Source organism: Malus domestica, chromosome 01, assembly GCF_042453785.1.
Source record: "Malus domestica chromosome 01, GDT2T_hap1".
NCBI classification, from domain to species: domain Eukaryota; kingdom Viridiplantae; phylum Streptophyta; class Magnoliopsida; order Rosales; family Rosaceae; genus Malus; species Malus domestica.
In genome coordinates, this window is record NC_091661.1 from 15,663,360 (window position 1) to 15,678,246 (window position 14,887).

The 14,887-nt window shown below is 38.2% G+C and overlaps 2 protein-coding genes across 11 annotated transcripts; one reads left to right on the top strand and one right to left on the bottom strand.

Moving 5' to 3' along the window:
* Positions 1-1,409: 1,409 nt before the first annotated feature.
* On the top strand, positions 1,410-6,276 carry LOC103406662 (plant UBX domain-containing protein 9). Of its 10 annotated transcripts, none has more exons than XM_070823566.1 (12): positions 1,454-1,641; positions 2,075-2,263; positions 2,363-2,424; positions 2,553-3,003; positions 3,077-3,160; positions 3,251-3,331; positions 3,695-3,817; positions 3,909-4,091; positions 4,177-4,296; positions 4,992-5,135; positions 5,213-5,269; positions 5,690-6,276. In XM_070823566.1, exons 4-12 carry the CDS (start codon positions 2,599-2,601, stop codon positions 5,795-5,797), a joined length of 1,305 nt encoding a protein of 434 aa, XP_070679667.1. In that variant the 5' UTR covers positions 1,454-1,641; positions 2,075-2,263; positions 2,363-2,424; positions 2,553-2,598; the 3' UTR covers positions 5,798-6,276. The 10 variants fall into 10 exon arrangements, with proteins under 10 accessions (XP_028947321.1, XP_028947268.1, XP_070679656.1 ...); XM_070823571.1 differs by having other exon boundaries at positions 1,474-1,641; positions 2,095-2,263; XM_070823576.1 differs by having other exon boundaries at positions 1,479-1,641; positions 5,453-6,144.
* LOC103418096 (probable methyltransferase PMT15) lies at positions 6,225-11,343 on the bottom strand. Its single transcript, XM_008356245.4, has 6 exons — positions 10,421-11,343; positions 8,645-8,855; positions 8,238-8,535; positions 7,225-7,617; positions 6,948-7,025; positions 6,225-6,662 (listed from the first exon to the last, which is right to left on the bottom strand). The coding sequence occupies exons 1-6, from the start codon at positions 11,084-11,086 to the stop codon at positions 6,410-6,412; spliced, it is 1,899 nt and encodes a 632-aa protein (XP_008354467.3). The 5' UTR covers positions 11,087-11,343; the 3' UTR covers positions 6,225-6,409.
* Between the last annotated feature and the right edge of the window lie 3,544 nt (positions 11,344-14,887).

Genomic DNA, 14,887 nt, shown 5'->3' on the forward strand with positions numbered 1-14,887 from the left:
GATGTTGTGTTATGGTAGAGTTATGATTTTTCTGAAAACTATACAGATGTTGTAGCGAGGGGTTATAATGTTTTATATGGTTTCTATTAAAATTTTATTTCCAAGGCCACTCACCTTTGTTTTGTCTTCACTCTCCAGGCTTTTTTAGCTGAGCTTTCTTATCGTTGAAGATTCGTGGCAATTCTTAGTATTGGAGATTATTTCGAGAGTACGATTCTTAATTCACTCTACTATACTTGCTTATGATCTAACGTCACGTGTGAAGTGAGTTCATTCCCGCTCACCAGTACATTATGGTATTTAGGCACTCTTAGGTTTAAATTTATTCACATTTTTCCACATTATCATACTTTATGGCTTCGTCACCCTCCAGGTATCGGCCATCACAGTTCGATTCGGAGTCCTAATGGACATCCCGGATCGGCCGAATCGGGGTGTGTCAGGTGTACTATACTTTTATTAGAAAGATAATACAAATATGATGAAAAATGTGGTAAGGGTATTATTACTCATTAATTTTAGAGTAGCCCTCAAGTATCGTGAAATTCCAACTTTCATCCATAAAACTTTTTCGTCTTACTTTTAATAAAACTTTTATTCTTTCATTTTTTTGTTTTTTACAGGAGAGATTTTTTTTAAAAATTTTTTTAGTAAAACTTTTATTATTTCAGTTTTCATTTTTTATTGTGTCCATCTCCTACTCCTCTATCTTTCCCACCTCTTACCCCACTGTCATCGCTTCACCACCAGCCACCTCCTTTGTTACCACCAGCCACCTCCGATGTCACCACCAACCACCTCCCATGTCACCACCAGCGTGTCCCATGTCACCAAGATGCGCTCAACCCTTTTACTGCACGCAATGCTGAGATCTATCGTGACATTATCTTGCAATTCCCACTTTTGTAAGGCTATTACACTCTGTTTAACAAACAAAAAAGGAGAGTTTTGTGACCAATAAGTTAGATGGGCTTGATCCAAATTTAGAGTCTAGTTGTAATGTCATAGACGGCCCTCCTTTTAATGTGGGGGTTTAGGCCCACTTATTTTTAGCGTTTTTGTTGGGCTTCCTTCTATCATTTTGATAATAAAAAATAAATAAAAAATTACACTTGGTACTACAGCCTGATATTCTTTTTTATTTGTAAGTTAGAAGGGTTATGTTCGATTCTTGCAAAAAGTGAATTTAAATCACATTATTACTAATCTATTATAAATCTTAACTTACTCTCTTATGTTTTTAATGTAAATAATATCGTTTGATTCAAAAAAGAAAAAAAATCTACTAAAATTAAATTATTCAAGAAGAACAAATGAGTCTGGTTCTGCATAATTTGGGCGCATGTCACGTGACCGGACAATCATTGCATTTTGCTTTAAGACGCGTGTCCCTGGTGAAAAAGGCGCGCAGAAGCCGTTGGTCTGTTCCTTTGGCCCTTCTCCTCATTTCTTTACACACACACATTCTGCACTACTCCCAATAACATCCAACATTGGATTCCAGAGATCTCTATCTCTCTCTCTCTCTCTGCAACTTCTCTCTGAAATCGAACGGCAATGGCGAGTCCAACTCAGGACATGATCGACACGTACATGAGCATCACCGGCGCGTCTCACTCACTCGCGATTCGGAAGCTGGAGGTTCGATTCTCTCTCTCTCTCTCTCTCTCTCTCTCTCTCTCTCTATTAATTTTCAGTGACTTAGCATATTGTAGAGTCGCTGTGCAAGCTTTCATTGCGTTCTTTGAGTCTTTGTTTTGTAAGATTATTATTAGTTTTTGTTTTTAATTTTTTCAAAATTAGCAAAAACGGTGCCGCTTTTCTGCCTAGGGTTTCTTGATCCATTCTCTTTAGTGCAAGATTGTGCAATTTATTGACTTGTTGATGAAATGTAGGTAGTCATCCTTAAGTTGTTGAATTCCAAGTTTATAAGCTATTTATTTCCCCTTTTTTCTTAGTAGAAAGCTTGTGCGGTTTCTTGAATTCTTGGTAAAATAAGTTCTTGAATTCGGGATCGTACATTATTTCCGGTTAGACGTCTAAGATTTGGTACTTCTTTCTGCAAATTAAAAAGGTTTAGTGTGCAATGTTAAGGGAGATGCACAAGTATTCGTCGATTACGAAGAATAGAGCCTTGGTGCTACCACTAAGGCTTTGGTGGCCCTGGTTGTGAGGTTGGAAGCTGAGCCGAGGTGGGATTAGTTCATTAGGATTGATTGAATGTGGATTATCTATTGTCACCGTGCTATCCTGCTCAAAAGTGGTATTTAAATTTTTTGCACCCTGTAATGTGAATTGTATTTTCTTTATGTTGGACTTGTATGTTTTCTGAGTTGTCTGGTGCGTCTTGGCTGGTAAACAGGAATACGGAGGAAATCTCAGTGAAGCTGTGAATGCACATTTTGGGGGAGGATATAGAGACTTGTATTGCATCTTGAGTTCATCTTACTCCTCGTTATCTTCGTGCTCAACTTAGTAGTAAATTTTAACATTCTACACTGGTTTTTCTTCACTATTTGATAATTGTTTTACTTCTGTTCTTCCGGCTGCAGTACAAATCCGGGGTCGGCTGCTAACCCCCAGTACAATTTCTCTCATATGGACGGTCAGAATCAAGTTGCACCACATGCTTACCCGCAATACAATAATATGAGTGCTCAGAATCAAGTTGCACCGCAAGGACTTGGACCACTTCTCTCTGCTGCTAGGAGTTTCAGGCCCTCGTTACTATTTGATCCTAATTACAGTAGAGATCTCTTTAATCGAATCACCGGTCGTGCACCATTAATTTCACAGCCAGGAGCGGTACCTGGGGTTCCTGTGGAGTTTAACAGAGGGAATGATCAGCCTCATCTCTCAGGACAGAGGCCTCCCATTCAGGACATGACAGGAAATCTACATGGAAGTGATGTGGAGGAGGAAATGATTCGAGCTGCTATTGAGGCTTCAAAACAAGACGCTCAAAAGGCTTATCTTCTGAATATGCAAAGCAGGGCTCAAAATGTATGCTACTGCCAATTTAACTCAAGTTTTGTCATTCTTAAGTTATGACTCTTGTCAGATTTTTTTCATGCAGGTGTCTCCTGTTAATGGGCTTCCAGATAATCAAATTCACCTAGATAACAGTGATTTTAATCGTGCAGTTTCACTGTCCCTGAAGGTTCCTAATCTTGAATGCTTTGCCTTGTTTTGGGGGGTTGCTTCCATATCTTAGAGGGTATTGATCTATTTAAAATTGAATTGAGTTCAGACAGCAGAACGAGAGAAAGCGATGCGTGAGCAACAAATGAAAGATAAGAATCAAGTACCAGGAACTTATAGTACATCAAAGGTATGGCCTCTACTTATGGTGTATATATATTACTGTGCACATACAGTGAGAAATTTAAGGAATTTAAGGAAGAAAAAGACTTTTGAATTAGAATTGTATAGAAATTTTCATTCAGACATTTTCACTACAGGTTATAGGCTCTGGGAATGGAAATTGTAGGATTTTGCGCCATACATGTTAGAACCTTTCACAGAAATTGTTTCAGATAAATTTTAGGCAGTTTTTCTGGCAAAAAATGTGATTAGTATTCTTGCCGAACTTTTGAGTATTATACATTCTAAATCGTAAATAGAAATATCAGTTTCTTCCCATTCTGAAGGAAAAGGTTTTGTTTCTTCTAAAATGGTTGTTCCTAATTTATAGTGGGAAACCTCAATGCACCAAGATGGAGATGGAACTGTAGAAAGAAAACAAGCGAGTCAAGAGTTGTGGCATGATTCTGGTAACAATCTTCAGCAGGGTAACATTGCCATTAATTCTGAAGAGGTATCATTTTCTTGTTCTAAATGTTTTTTACTTAGCCCATTTAAAGAACATGGACTGCTATACTAATGCAATTGTTTACATATCCTTGTAGTTAGGCGGCATTTCTTCCAAAGAGCTTGACGAAGCTATACTGCTTGAGAATGCACTTTTTGGTGAATCCTCATATGCACCTAATTTTCCAAGTGGTCCAAGTAGAAATTTGGATCCTAATTTGCAGCCTGTTCATGGCCCTTCATCATCCGCTCTAACAAGACAATTGCTTAGAGAACAACAGGTTTTAAAATCCTTCTCGAAATCACTATCGTGAGTGTTGGTATTCCAGTTGTCCAACTCTTGACTGCTAGAAATAATGCTTGCAGGATTGTGAGTATCTCGCATCCCTCTTGGCTGATAAAGAAAAGGAAATGAATGGTGTTAATGAAGTTGGAACTTGTGACATAAAGGATGTCGGCTCTGACAACAAAAAGATTGATCCATTGGTATCTGTCAATATTGTTGAATTGTTTTATGCTATTGTTTACAATTGATTTTTGGATTCCACTTCTCTGCATAAAACTTGATATTGTGATGTTTTCCTCAACTTTTAAGTGTTGCAAGAGATACTAGGAAACAAGTGTAATTCTGATTGTCTAATTTGTTCCCGATGTCCTACATGTTGAAGAAGTTTATTAGTGTATCTCTATAAGAATGGTTCTTTGATATTCATGTGTTTTTAGTGCTTAAGTTCATGTGGTTCAGAACTCATGGTGGAGTTATTGATCTGAAGAACCTGAGAGTTCGACTAAAGACAAATGTATAGTCAAAGATGCAGGCCGCTGACTTCACAACTGCATATGATAACTAAAATGTGTAGTGCTGTCTGCATCTGCCGATACAAAACTGTAAATTTTGTTGCACAGGCTTTGGTCACCTTGAATATGAGTATTCCTTTTTGTTGTTTGGTAGTTTTCAATGTGTTCCATGACTGTATCAGGGAAATAGAATTAGATTCCAGTGACTTCTATGACTGTCTTTGCACCCTCAATTTACACAGCTTTCCTCTTTCCCAATATTGTTTGACAGTTTATCAGTCAATGAGGTTGAGGTTTATGGTGGAATGATTACCATTTTGATTTTTCAATGGCATAATGTTATAATTCTTTTCCCTACAGTCTAATTGTCTCACTGATGGCAGGAACTCGAGAGTAGGCTTGCTGCGAAAGGGGCTTCGCTTCCTTGTGAACCAGCAATAGATGATCAGAATGCTGTGACTCTTCTTGTTAGGATGCCAAATGGAACTCGCCTTAGTCGCCGCTTTAACAAGTCCGACAAGCTTCAGGTACAGTTTTAAAATCTTTATAAGTTTAAAAGAACGTCTCTTTGTCTCAACTGACAAAAAATCTTGTTCCAATTTAGGTTCTGTTCGACTTCATAGATGTTGGTAGAGAGGTGAAGCCTGGAACTTACAGAGTGGTAAACACTCCTCTTTTCTTTGGCTTTTTGGTTTTTTTGTTTGTTATTTTATTTTATTTTATTTTTTTTAACGAAATTGGATGAAATTCATAAAATAAAAAAGTAGAAAATAGTAGAACACTTTTAATTGGTTTTCAGATTGGGGCATTAGCGAACTGTTAAGGCATGGGCTGTTATATCCAGTTGCAGGATTCAATAACAGAATCATGGGCTGTTAAAATGGAATATTTGACCCCGAATGTGGTAATTTAAGACGGGGACGATGCCATAGACTCTAAATCGCATGCGATGACATGGTTGGCATACTGTCCAGCAAAAGTTTGGTTGTTTTTCGTCATCTAAAAAGGACGATGCTGCACATCTACTTGCAGACATGACGTGGTTGGCATTCTGGTTGAGGTTTTTTATTTCTGTGAACAGGTGAGGTCATATCCTCGGCGTGCTTTTACTGTTGGTGACAGCATACTATCATTGAGTGAACTTGGCTTGACAAATAAACAAGAAGCTCTGTTTCTGGAATTGATTTAGAGTACAGCTCTTCCTTCGAAGTTTCGTCTCTGATCATACAACTTGACACAAGATGAAAGGTATAGTCTCTGTCTACGGTTGATTCATTCTACTAGGGAGCTAAAGGGACATGACCCGGGCCAGGTTTGGAACCTAGATCATGTCCTCGGAAGGTAGTGGACGTTTGAACTGGTTGATTGCTTCATTTTAAATATCGATGTGGCTCCGTTAATGCTGTTAGTAATCCTTCTTTTGGGAGGTAATGTCTCAAACAACCTGCCGTACCTCAATCCTTGTAAACCAAAGAAAAGTGACATGCATTCATCAGGATAATGCCGGTGTGTATAATTTACCTTCTCCATGTTGCATGCCTTGTGAGTTTATACGACATGTTCGATCTTGTAGCGTGCTCTGTTGGTGGATCTTCGATCACCGACACAAAAGGATGTTTTTGTTGTAGAAAAATTGCATTTAAAATGCTTCTTTCCATTGGTATAGAATTCTCAATCCAAGTTTCACTCCACAAATCTTGAGCGCATGAAAAAAAAAATCATTAAATTTCAAAATTATCGACATAAAAATTGGAATATTTTGAAGTAAAATAAAAAAGGGGGAAGCCCTTAAGGTAGAGGCCTATGAATTCGATTTGCTTTGTTCTTGAGTTTCTAGGGCAGGAGCTGGGGCAGTCCAGTACTGCTTGACCGCCAACAAAATCTTCTCTCTCACCTTTGGTCCGTTTTCATGGTCGACGATTCTGGCGTCGTATTGCATTGCATCCAAGATGCTCTTGACTTTCACCAACACGTCCACGTCATCACGGAAGATTATACTGCCCTCTGGCCTTAAAATCCTATCCATTTCTAAAAGAATATCTTCCGCTTCACATCTGCAACACAAATGAATCATGTTCGAGTTAGTAATTTTAAATGCTTTTGATAATTTTTTAGGGATGGTTTGTTCGTGCGACTGATCCAAGTATTGTTAGTACAATGTTAGCATCAGTAGTTCGTGCATATTTGACGTATTGTGGGATTAAAAGCATCGATGAGACACAATCACTTCACGTATCAAGAGAGTTTGTGCGCATGAATGATTGATGCTGAAATAATAGTTGAAATCATAGTAAAGTAAACTAACTCAATGTTCAAGAGTGCAAGGCTGAGGAAGTCACCTGTCCTTGTAGAGGGTAAAAACTGAATCAGAGTGAATCAAGTCATAGGTTCTTGGGTAAGTAGACATAGCTTCACACCTGCCAAGTAACAAGTCATTAGCACTAACAAAGCAATGCATAAGATTGCATACGACAAACGGTATTCCGTACCATATCTCTAATTGATGCGGAACCCACTTGTATACATAGGTCCCACCTCGATTGGAGACGTGGTTCATAGCATGATTCGTAAATGCGGTTCAAAGTTTTATCGTTATTGCATGGGCAAAGAGCATACCAATTCTGATAAGTTCCAATCAATCCTCGTTCATAAATGGCTCCAAGGGCGTTAACCTCAGCCTCAACAGGGACAATGTTCATAACCCACACAGGGTCATGAACAAGTACAGCTGCAAAGCCGCCCAAGTAAGCGTTCATATCGAGCAGATTCCGGTACCTCCCGGCCTCTGCCAACTGATAATCCACGGTCTTGTAATATTCTACTCTTTTCTTCCAAAGCTCTGTGTTTTCTCTGAAGGTCTCAGCTGTGATTCCTGTCAAACTCCCACTGCTGATTCTTGGAGGGACTGTGTTTAGCCTCTCTGGCCATTTAGCCAATTGCCCTCCTGCAATTTCCTTTATGTTGTTCACTCCAGGAAGTGGGGTCAAACAATCCTCCATTTTCGTATACCTACCAAAAAAAAAGATGCAAGGATGTTGAGTAAAACTTAAACAAAAAAAGATTAAAAAAACATTCGAGTAAAGAACAAAAAAGCAGCAACAAAACGCTGAGTGTATGGATGGTTCGACTTGGACAGTTTAACTACTCTACCTGCCTTTGCTATCAGGTTGGTTTTGGATCACTGCCAAAGTGTACATTCTTTAACAGCTGGAAAACTTGTCTTAACTATACCGGGAACTCTACTGTGATGGTATCTCAAACTAATAACGTATTACTACGTGAAAAAGTTAAATTGTGTTCTAGGTATGGAATATCACCAGAGACATGTTCGGTGTAGGTAAGTTCTAGTACTATAGACACCAAATTTTAAGATATCAGCTAATGTGTCACTATTTCATGCTAGGCCCATCCTCGACCTTATTTGTTCAAAGCAAATAAGAAATAGTCACATTTATTGGTAACCAAATTTTAGTATAGTAAGTTCATGTCTAGTATTATTGTTAGAGAGCACAAAAAGATAAAACAAAATTCTAATCCACTCAATAACCAAAAATCTACGAAAATCTAAAAGAAAAATTATTTCAGAAATTGCATAGACATGATAATTTAAGAAAGGAAAAGCACATTACCATGCAGTGTCAGGATCTTGAGCTTGGCAGAAGGATGGTTTCTTGAAGAGCTTTCTGTTGACCTTACAGTGAACATGGTTAGTGGGTTTTTGCCAAATTGCAAGGTCACCCTTCTGCTTCAGTTTCTTCCAACACAATCTTTTTGCTACATTCTCAATCGTTGTCTGCTCAGCTTTAAGATCTTCAGCTGTTCTTTCCCATCCTTTCCAGTGATTCTCCCAGTTTATTGGTGGCCCGGAAAGAATCCAGTACCCACCGGGGCGTAAAACTCGATCAACTTCAATCAAGTAAAGCCCATCTGCATGATCAAAATCCTAAGTTAAACATCTTCATCTTCAAGCATCATATATAATAGAGCAAAGAAAATGTTTTAACCTAAAGTTGATCAGGGTTTACAGTGAATTTACCATATTGGCCCCAGGGGATGAGGCATCGAGAGCAGTGAGCCATGTCAAAAGCTCTTGAGGGGTAAGGAAGTCTTTTGGAAGCAAGAATGCCAATCAATGCAGGAACTCCTCTTTCAAGAGCAAATTGAACTTGTGCTTCATGTGTGTCTCTTGGTGCAAATGACACTGTTAGAATGTCCCTGGACAAAAGGTAAGCTCCCCAACTTGCAACCTAAAAGGAAAATTATAAGAATAATCGTCACTCTAATTACACATGACAAATATCAGCATGAGAAAATCTTCATTTCAAGCGGTTACATTTTCCATGGTTTTTGTCACTATTACGTGACTGCACCACGAATATTGAATGTTAAAGAAATATGAACAGGTAACAGAACGAGCAATTGAATAGTCTAACTTATTTTTTCATAAGGGGAAGTGATTTTCACACACTTTTTTTGGTCTCCTATACACCTTTTACCCTTGTTTAGTTATAGCAACTGTATCAATGTAAAGAGTAGTGTATGAGAAGCTAAATTAGGCATGTCAAAAGCACTTCCCTTTGTAAATAAACTTTCAATTAAATAAAAGTTATTGACAAAGAATTCTGTTGAACTGTTAGAGAGTGACTTGTACAAATTAATTAAGGAGATAGTTGGTATAACTGAGGAAGGTTGGAAAGTCTATGAACAAATATTATGTAAACATATCTACATTTAATTTAGCATTAAAAGCAGATTAAGTAACTAACATTATAAATAAGTACATTGCAAGATATATAGAATCGCTTTTTCGACAAGTCAATGCTAATTAATAGTAAAATAAACGTATCATGTTCATCAATATCTTTTATGCACTTTGCTTCAGTGCCAGGGTACATAAATAAAAAAGATTTTCAAATTATTTTCATTTGTTGTCTAATTTCTACTAGACAATTGTTTTCCAGAAATTTTAGCATTTGCTGAAATAGATTTTTTAATTTTTTTGAACAAACAATATTACCTGATAAGAAAATAATGGGCTGAAATTGATATTTAACTGTATAACTTTTCACTACTTAATTAAGACAACATGGTTTTCAAAAACCATTTTCCAATTTGGTTTTTCCCAAAATAATGTAGAATCATCCTACCCACCACCCTGCCAACCCACATTTTTGCTAATTTATTTCCATAATATCATGCTAAACAGGAAATATATTTTTTGTTTAATTTCTAATTTTGATTTCTACAACTTACCTTTCTGGGTCCACAAAGACAACTCAACCTTATATGAACAAAAACAAAAAACAAAAAAAACAGAGCTGCAACTTCCCTTTTTTTTTTTTTTTTTTTTTTTTTGAGTATGAAGTTTCTGCCCATAAAAGGTGGAAATATTTCTGTAGTTTTCCTTAGGATTTCTCTTTCCTTGAATTACTCAAGTTATCAAAAACAAAAGGAAACAAATAAAAAGAAAATTCCCTCGTACCCTATCACCTTTGACGCGCTTACTTTCTACTCAAACAATCCTCAATTAAAAAGAAAAAAAAAAAAAAAAAAGACCAATGTGTCACATATTGGCCGATTCGGCCATTCCGGCTGGCAGATCACAGTTCCAACAAATTATGCAGCATAAACATTGTAAAAATGTCGTACTCCTTGACAAAGAACCAACCTACCTACTCCTAACGAACATATGCATTTACAAATGAACATTGAGGCCATAGCCAAACTACCATTCACCAAACTCGTAACCGTAACCATGATAGCTTTTCAAACCGAAATAATAAATAAAAAAAAGTAAATAAAACTTGCTTACCCCGCAACCGGTATCGATGGCGGTCCGTATAGACCCATCTCTGAGATTAATCAACTTTCCGATATCATCAATATACGCATCTGCACCGCGAGGAAACATGGTCCCTCCACCAGGGAATCTAAACCGATCCCCTTCGTAATGAACCCAATTCTGCATCTTCTTCTCCACGGTCAACTCCTTGTGCGGCACATTTGCATACCAAACCGATTCTCGGCTCTCCGGCCACCGAAACGGTACCGTGTAGCCGTGAGGCGCTGGAATCCGACACTTCAGAAGCTCCTCCTTGTCCGGGCAATGCCTCTCCCTGTACACCAACCTATCCCTGTCGAACTTGAGCGATCTCGTGACGTCCTCGCACGGGGTGTACTCGCTGTGCTTGGCGTCGCAGGCCGGCAGGTGAGCCACACGCGCAGCCACGGGAGGTAGGGGGAGGTCCTCGGCGCGGTGGTGGGCGTTGAAGTCGAGAGTGATTGTTGTGTTTGTGGTGATTGGAGGACATGAGGTGACGGCGGAGACAGGTGTGTAAATTGCGGCGCGGCTGGTTGAGTGCTGCCAAATTCCGACAAGGTAGCAGATCGTGCAGAGGACTGCGGCTACCGTCATGTAATAAAGGTTGGCTCTTTTGGGTTTCAGTGAAAAGTACTGTAGTGGAGTTTGGAAAGCCATCGTTTTAGAGAGAGAGAGAGAGAGAGAGAGAGAGAGAGAGAGAGGGTGTATATATATAGGGAAAGAGGTCGATGATTTGAGTGAGAGGTTTTCAAGGCTGATATTATAAAAAATTTCTATAGCCTTGTTAATGGTCGGCTGAAACTTAAACTGGATCGGGTGTATATACCTGTTTGAATTTGAAACTGTTGACGCAAGAGCTTGCGGGAATCTAAATTACCAACAAAAACGTATATCTGCTTGTGTCTGTCTCTCTCGATCCCGACGCTACTACGACAACTTGGAATTGATTTGAAGAAAGTAGTTGCCTCTTGCACACGAGACGAGAGTGTAGGAATTTATTCAAACAATGTGTGCAATGTGTGTGTGAATGCATGGTCAATATGGATTTCAAGGTAACAATGCATTTACCATAAGTCCATATTGACTTCGGATTCTGTGCACCTTTTATTACACCCATTTGTTTTCGGAATTTGCCTTTCTTGGAATGTCCATGGAAATTTCTTTCTGTTTTTTTTTCACTATAATTAATTCCTTATTAATCATTAAGATTTCCCATCAAAATACGAGGAATTTTGATAAACGCACTAACGATTATTTCTGAAAAAAATGACAAAAATTGGAAAACCAATTGGCTATTGAATTTGTATCATCACATTTTTTAGTGTTATTGTATTTATTGTGTTTGTCTATTTATTTGATCATAGTTAAATGAATTTATTTATATTTGAACGCTCTTTCATATATATAATTAATTATAGCCATTAAAAAACTACTATTGTGAGGTGAGTCAAACACTGTAATTCATGCGATATCAAGTTAAAATAAGTGGTGGATGATCTTAGTGGTTAGCGTTTTCTTTTTCAACTCACTACGTACTTAATTTAAACCCTTCATCTCTTTTAGTGTAAATTAGTATAAAATATCTTTTATGCTCAAAACAATTCCCATCAAATCATACAAAAATATAATTTCAAATTGAAATGACATGAATTTAGATATAAATGCAATAATATATATATATATAATGGGGGCACCCTCTTAACCGTTGGATTTGACTTTAATGAAATTGTGTGGCCTGTGATATAATCGCAATCATACAATTTCATTAAAGTCAATCCAACGATCAAGAGGGTGTCCCCATTTTTTTAGAAAAATGGGGATCCCTCTTATTAAAGGGCATGTATAAATGCAATAATATATATATATATATATATATATATATATATATATATATATATATATATAACTATAGCTTTAGTGGGTTAATTAATTAATTGTTAGGGGAGAGGAGAATCGGTGGAGATCGAACCCACACTAGAATGCATAAACATGATTGATTTTCTCCATTGAGGTAAAGCGTCATTTGCGATTTTATGTAATTCTTAAGATCATCAAATTATTCATTCATAGTAAATGTTATTCAATTCCTTTTACTATAGTTACTATTGTGCATTATAAATGTTATTCAGTTCCGTAACGAAACCAAACCGAACAAATCTCGAATCAACAATACTGAAAAATTTCCTTAATCTCAACCGTTCAATCAAAGTTAACATTTCTTTCTTTCTTTCTCTTTGTCTCTTTGTCTCTCTGTCTCTCTTTCTCTCCCTCACCTCACTCAGATCACTCTCTCTAGTCTTCTGCCTAACCTTGAACCTCGAATCCCCGATCTTTCTCTTCTCTCTCTCCTCCACACACAGTGGGTTCTTTCTTTTCGTTGCAAAAAATGCTCGATCATCATCTCACTTCTCTCTCTAGAAACCAAGGAAAACTGACACACCCCGATCCTAAAATCAGGGCGTGCTGGCCGTCACGTGGGTGTGACGTAACCAAAAGTACGATGCGGAAGCAAAAAGGTAAAAGAAATACGAAGGAATAAAAACCAACTACTAGCAAAATATCCAACTAACATGCTAGAGTGAGTTTAAGTGTGAAACACACATAATCAGAACATAAGTACTAGGTGCAGTCAAGTAGGACCATTACTAAATTACAACACCCGAAGGTGAGTCCTACATTTAAGTAGTCTGTCAGAACGCCGTGGGAATCCTCGTGAGTCACCAACACTGCTAACTAGAACCTGGAGGGGCGCAAAACAAGATTGAGTGGGTCAGTAAAACAAAGCTTTTCAAAAATATTTCGTTTAATAATACATCTAACCCCTCGCTGTAAAACCTATATACTTTCGCATACAAAATAGTATATATATAACCATATATAACAGCAAAATAATTCAAATCACAAGTCTTTAACACTTTTCAGGAAAATATGTCATGCTATGCTTCAAAACATAATAAGGATGCATCAATATAACAGGTGAAATAAGGAATCAACCGGAGACTCTGCAGTTATCCTATACGGCTAATTCTATCGCTCAATATCCAATCCAGCCGAAGTCATCAACTATGACCTGTACAGCACTACTCTGCAAATAAGTCGGAACTATCTGAAGTAGTCTGTACGACAAGAATGGTGTAAGAATACGCTCTAGTGCTTCTCTCATCAACAGCTGTATAATAATCTAAAGTCACCTACAAGTCGGAACCACCTTTAATGGTCTGTACGACATGCACCTACTTGGATCCAAGGTGAGCGTGTGGTGCGGGGTGAATAATATAAGCACTAACACCAGGGGTGCAGGTTATGAGCTCTCAACACAATTCACATCATCAATAAATCACATGAACAACATAAAACTCACCTGATACTCACCTGTGGGTCCACAACACCATTTAACATATATGCATCAAATACTAGTTCATATATTTCATATAATATGTATGCATGACATTTTAAAAACATACTATCATTTAAATTCCATTTCTGGGAAAAATCAGTAGTATATAGGTATATACAGAAAATAACTACCCACTCACTGGTATGTCGAAGGGTCGTAACCCCCGTGACGCCCTTGAATGCTCTCGTCCTCGAGATAGGTCTCACCTATATGCGAAACAACTGTAAAAACGTTATTTAAAAGCACATAACCAACAATACGTAATAACTTCTCATACGATGCTCAATTTGGGTATATGAATATACCACAGTGACCTACTCGACGTCACGGACGTCGAGATATTTTTAGAATAATTTTTCAACGCCGCACGCGCCTCCACGCGCCGGGAGAGGCACGATGCTAAGCGCCCCCACGTGTGTCATCCCCTACCTCCAGACGCTGAAAAATCTTGCCGGTGCCGGAAAACTGGGCAGACCTGTAAATGTCATTTTCTCGCTCAATTTTGCACCATTTTCCACGAAATTTTCACCAAAATGTCACAAATCACGAGAGGAAAAAGGCTATACCTCTTTGGAGCCTCAAACCTTCGAAATCACGTCGGGAAATTTCTACCAAAACCGGCCACCTTCGAACTTTATGATCCTGACGTCCAAAACCTTCAAACGAACGTCCCCGAGCTTCGTGGGAACCTTCTAGAGCTCACCGTGAGTTTGGATTGTCCTAAAAACCAACCATTACAAAGTTCGTGAACAGTGATATCAAACGGGGTTACGGTTTCGACGTGATTTCGAGGGTTTCCAGTTCTAAAAGTAGTACCAATCAATTCAGGAGGTTGTAAGGATGAAGGAACTCATCTTTTTGATGTCGATCTGCGAAGTTTTGAGGGGTTTGGTTCCTTGTCCGTACAAGTTCGAAAGAGAGAGAGAGAGAGAGAGAGAGAGAGAGAGAGAGTGAACTGAGAGGGAGGAGAGAGAGAGAGAGTATAGGGTGAGTGTGTACGTGTGTCCCGTGTGTGTGTGTGGTCCAACCAATTCAAACCACAAGCCAAAAATTCTTTAAGT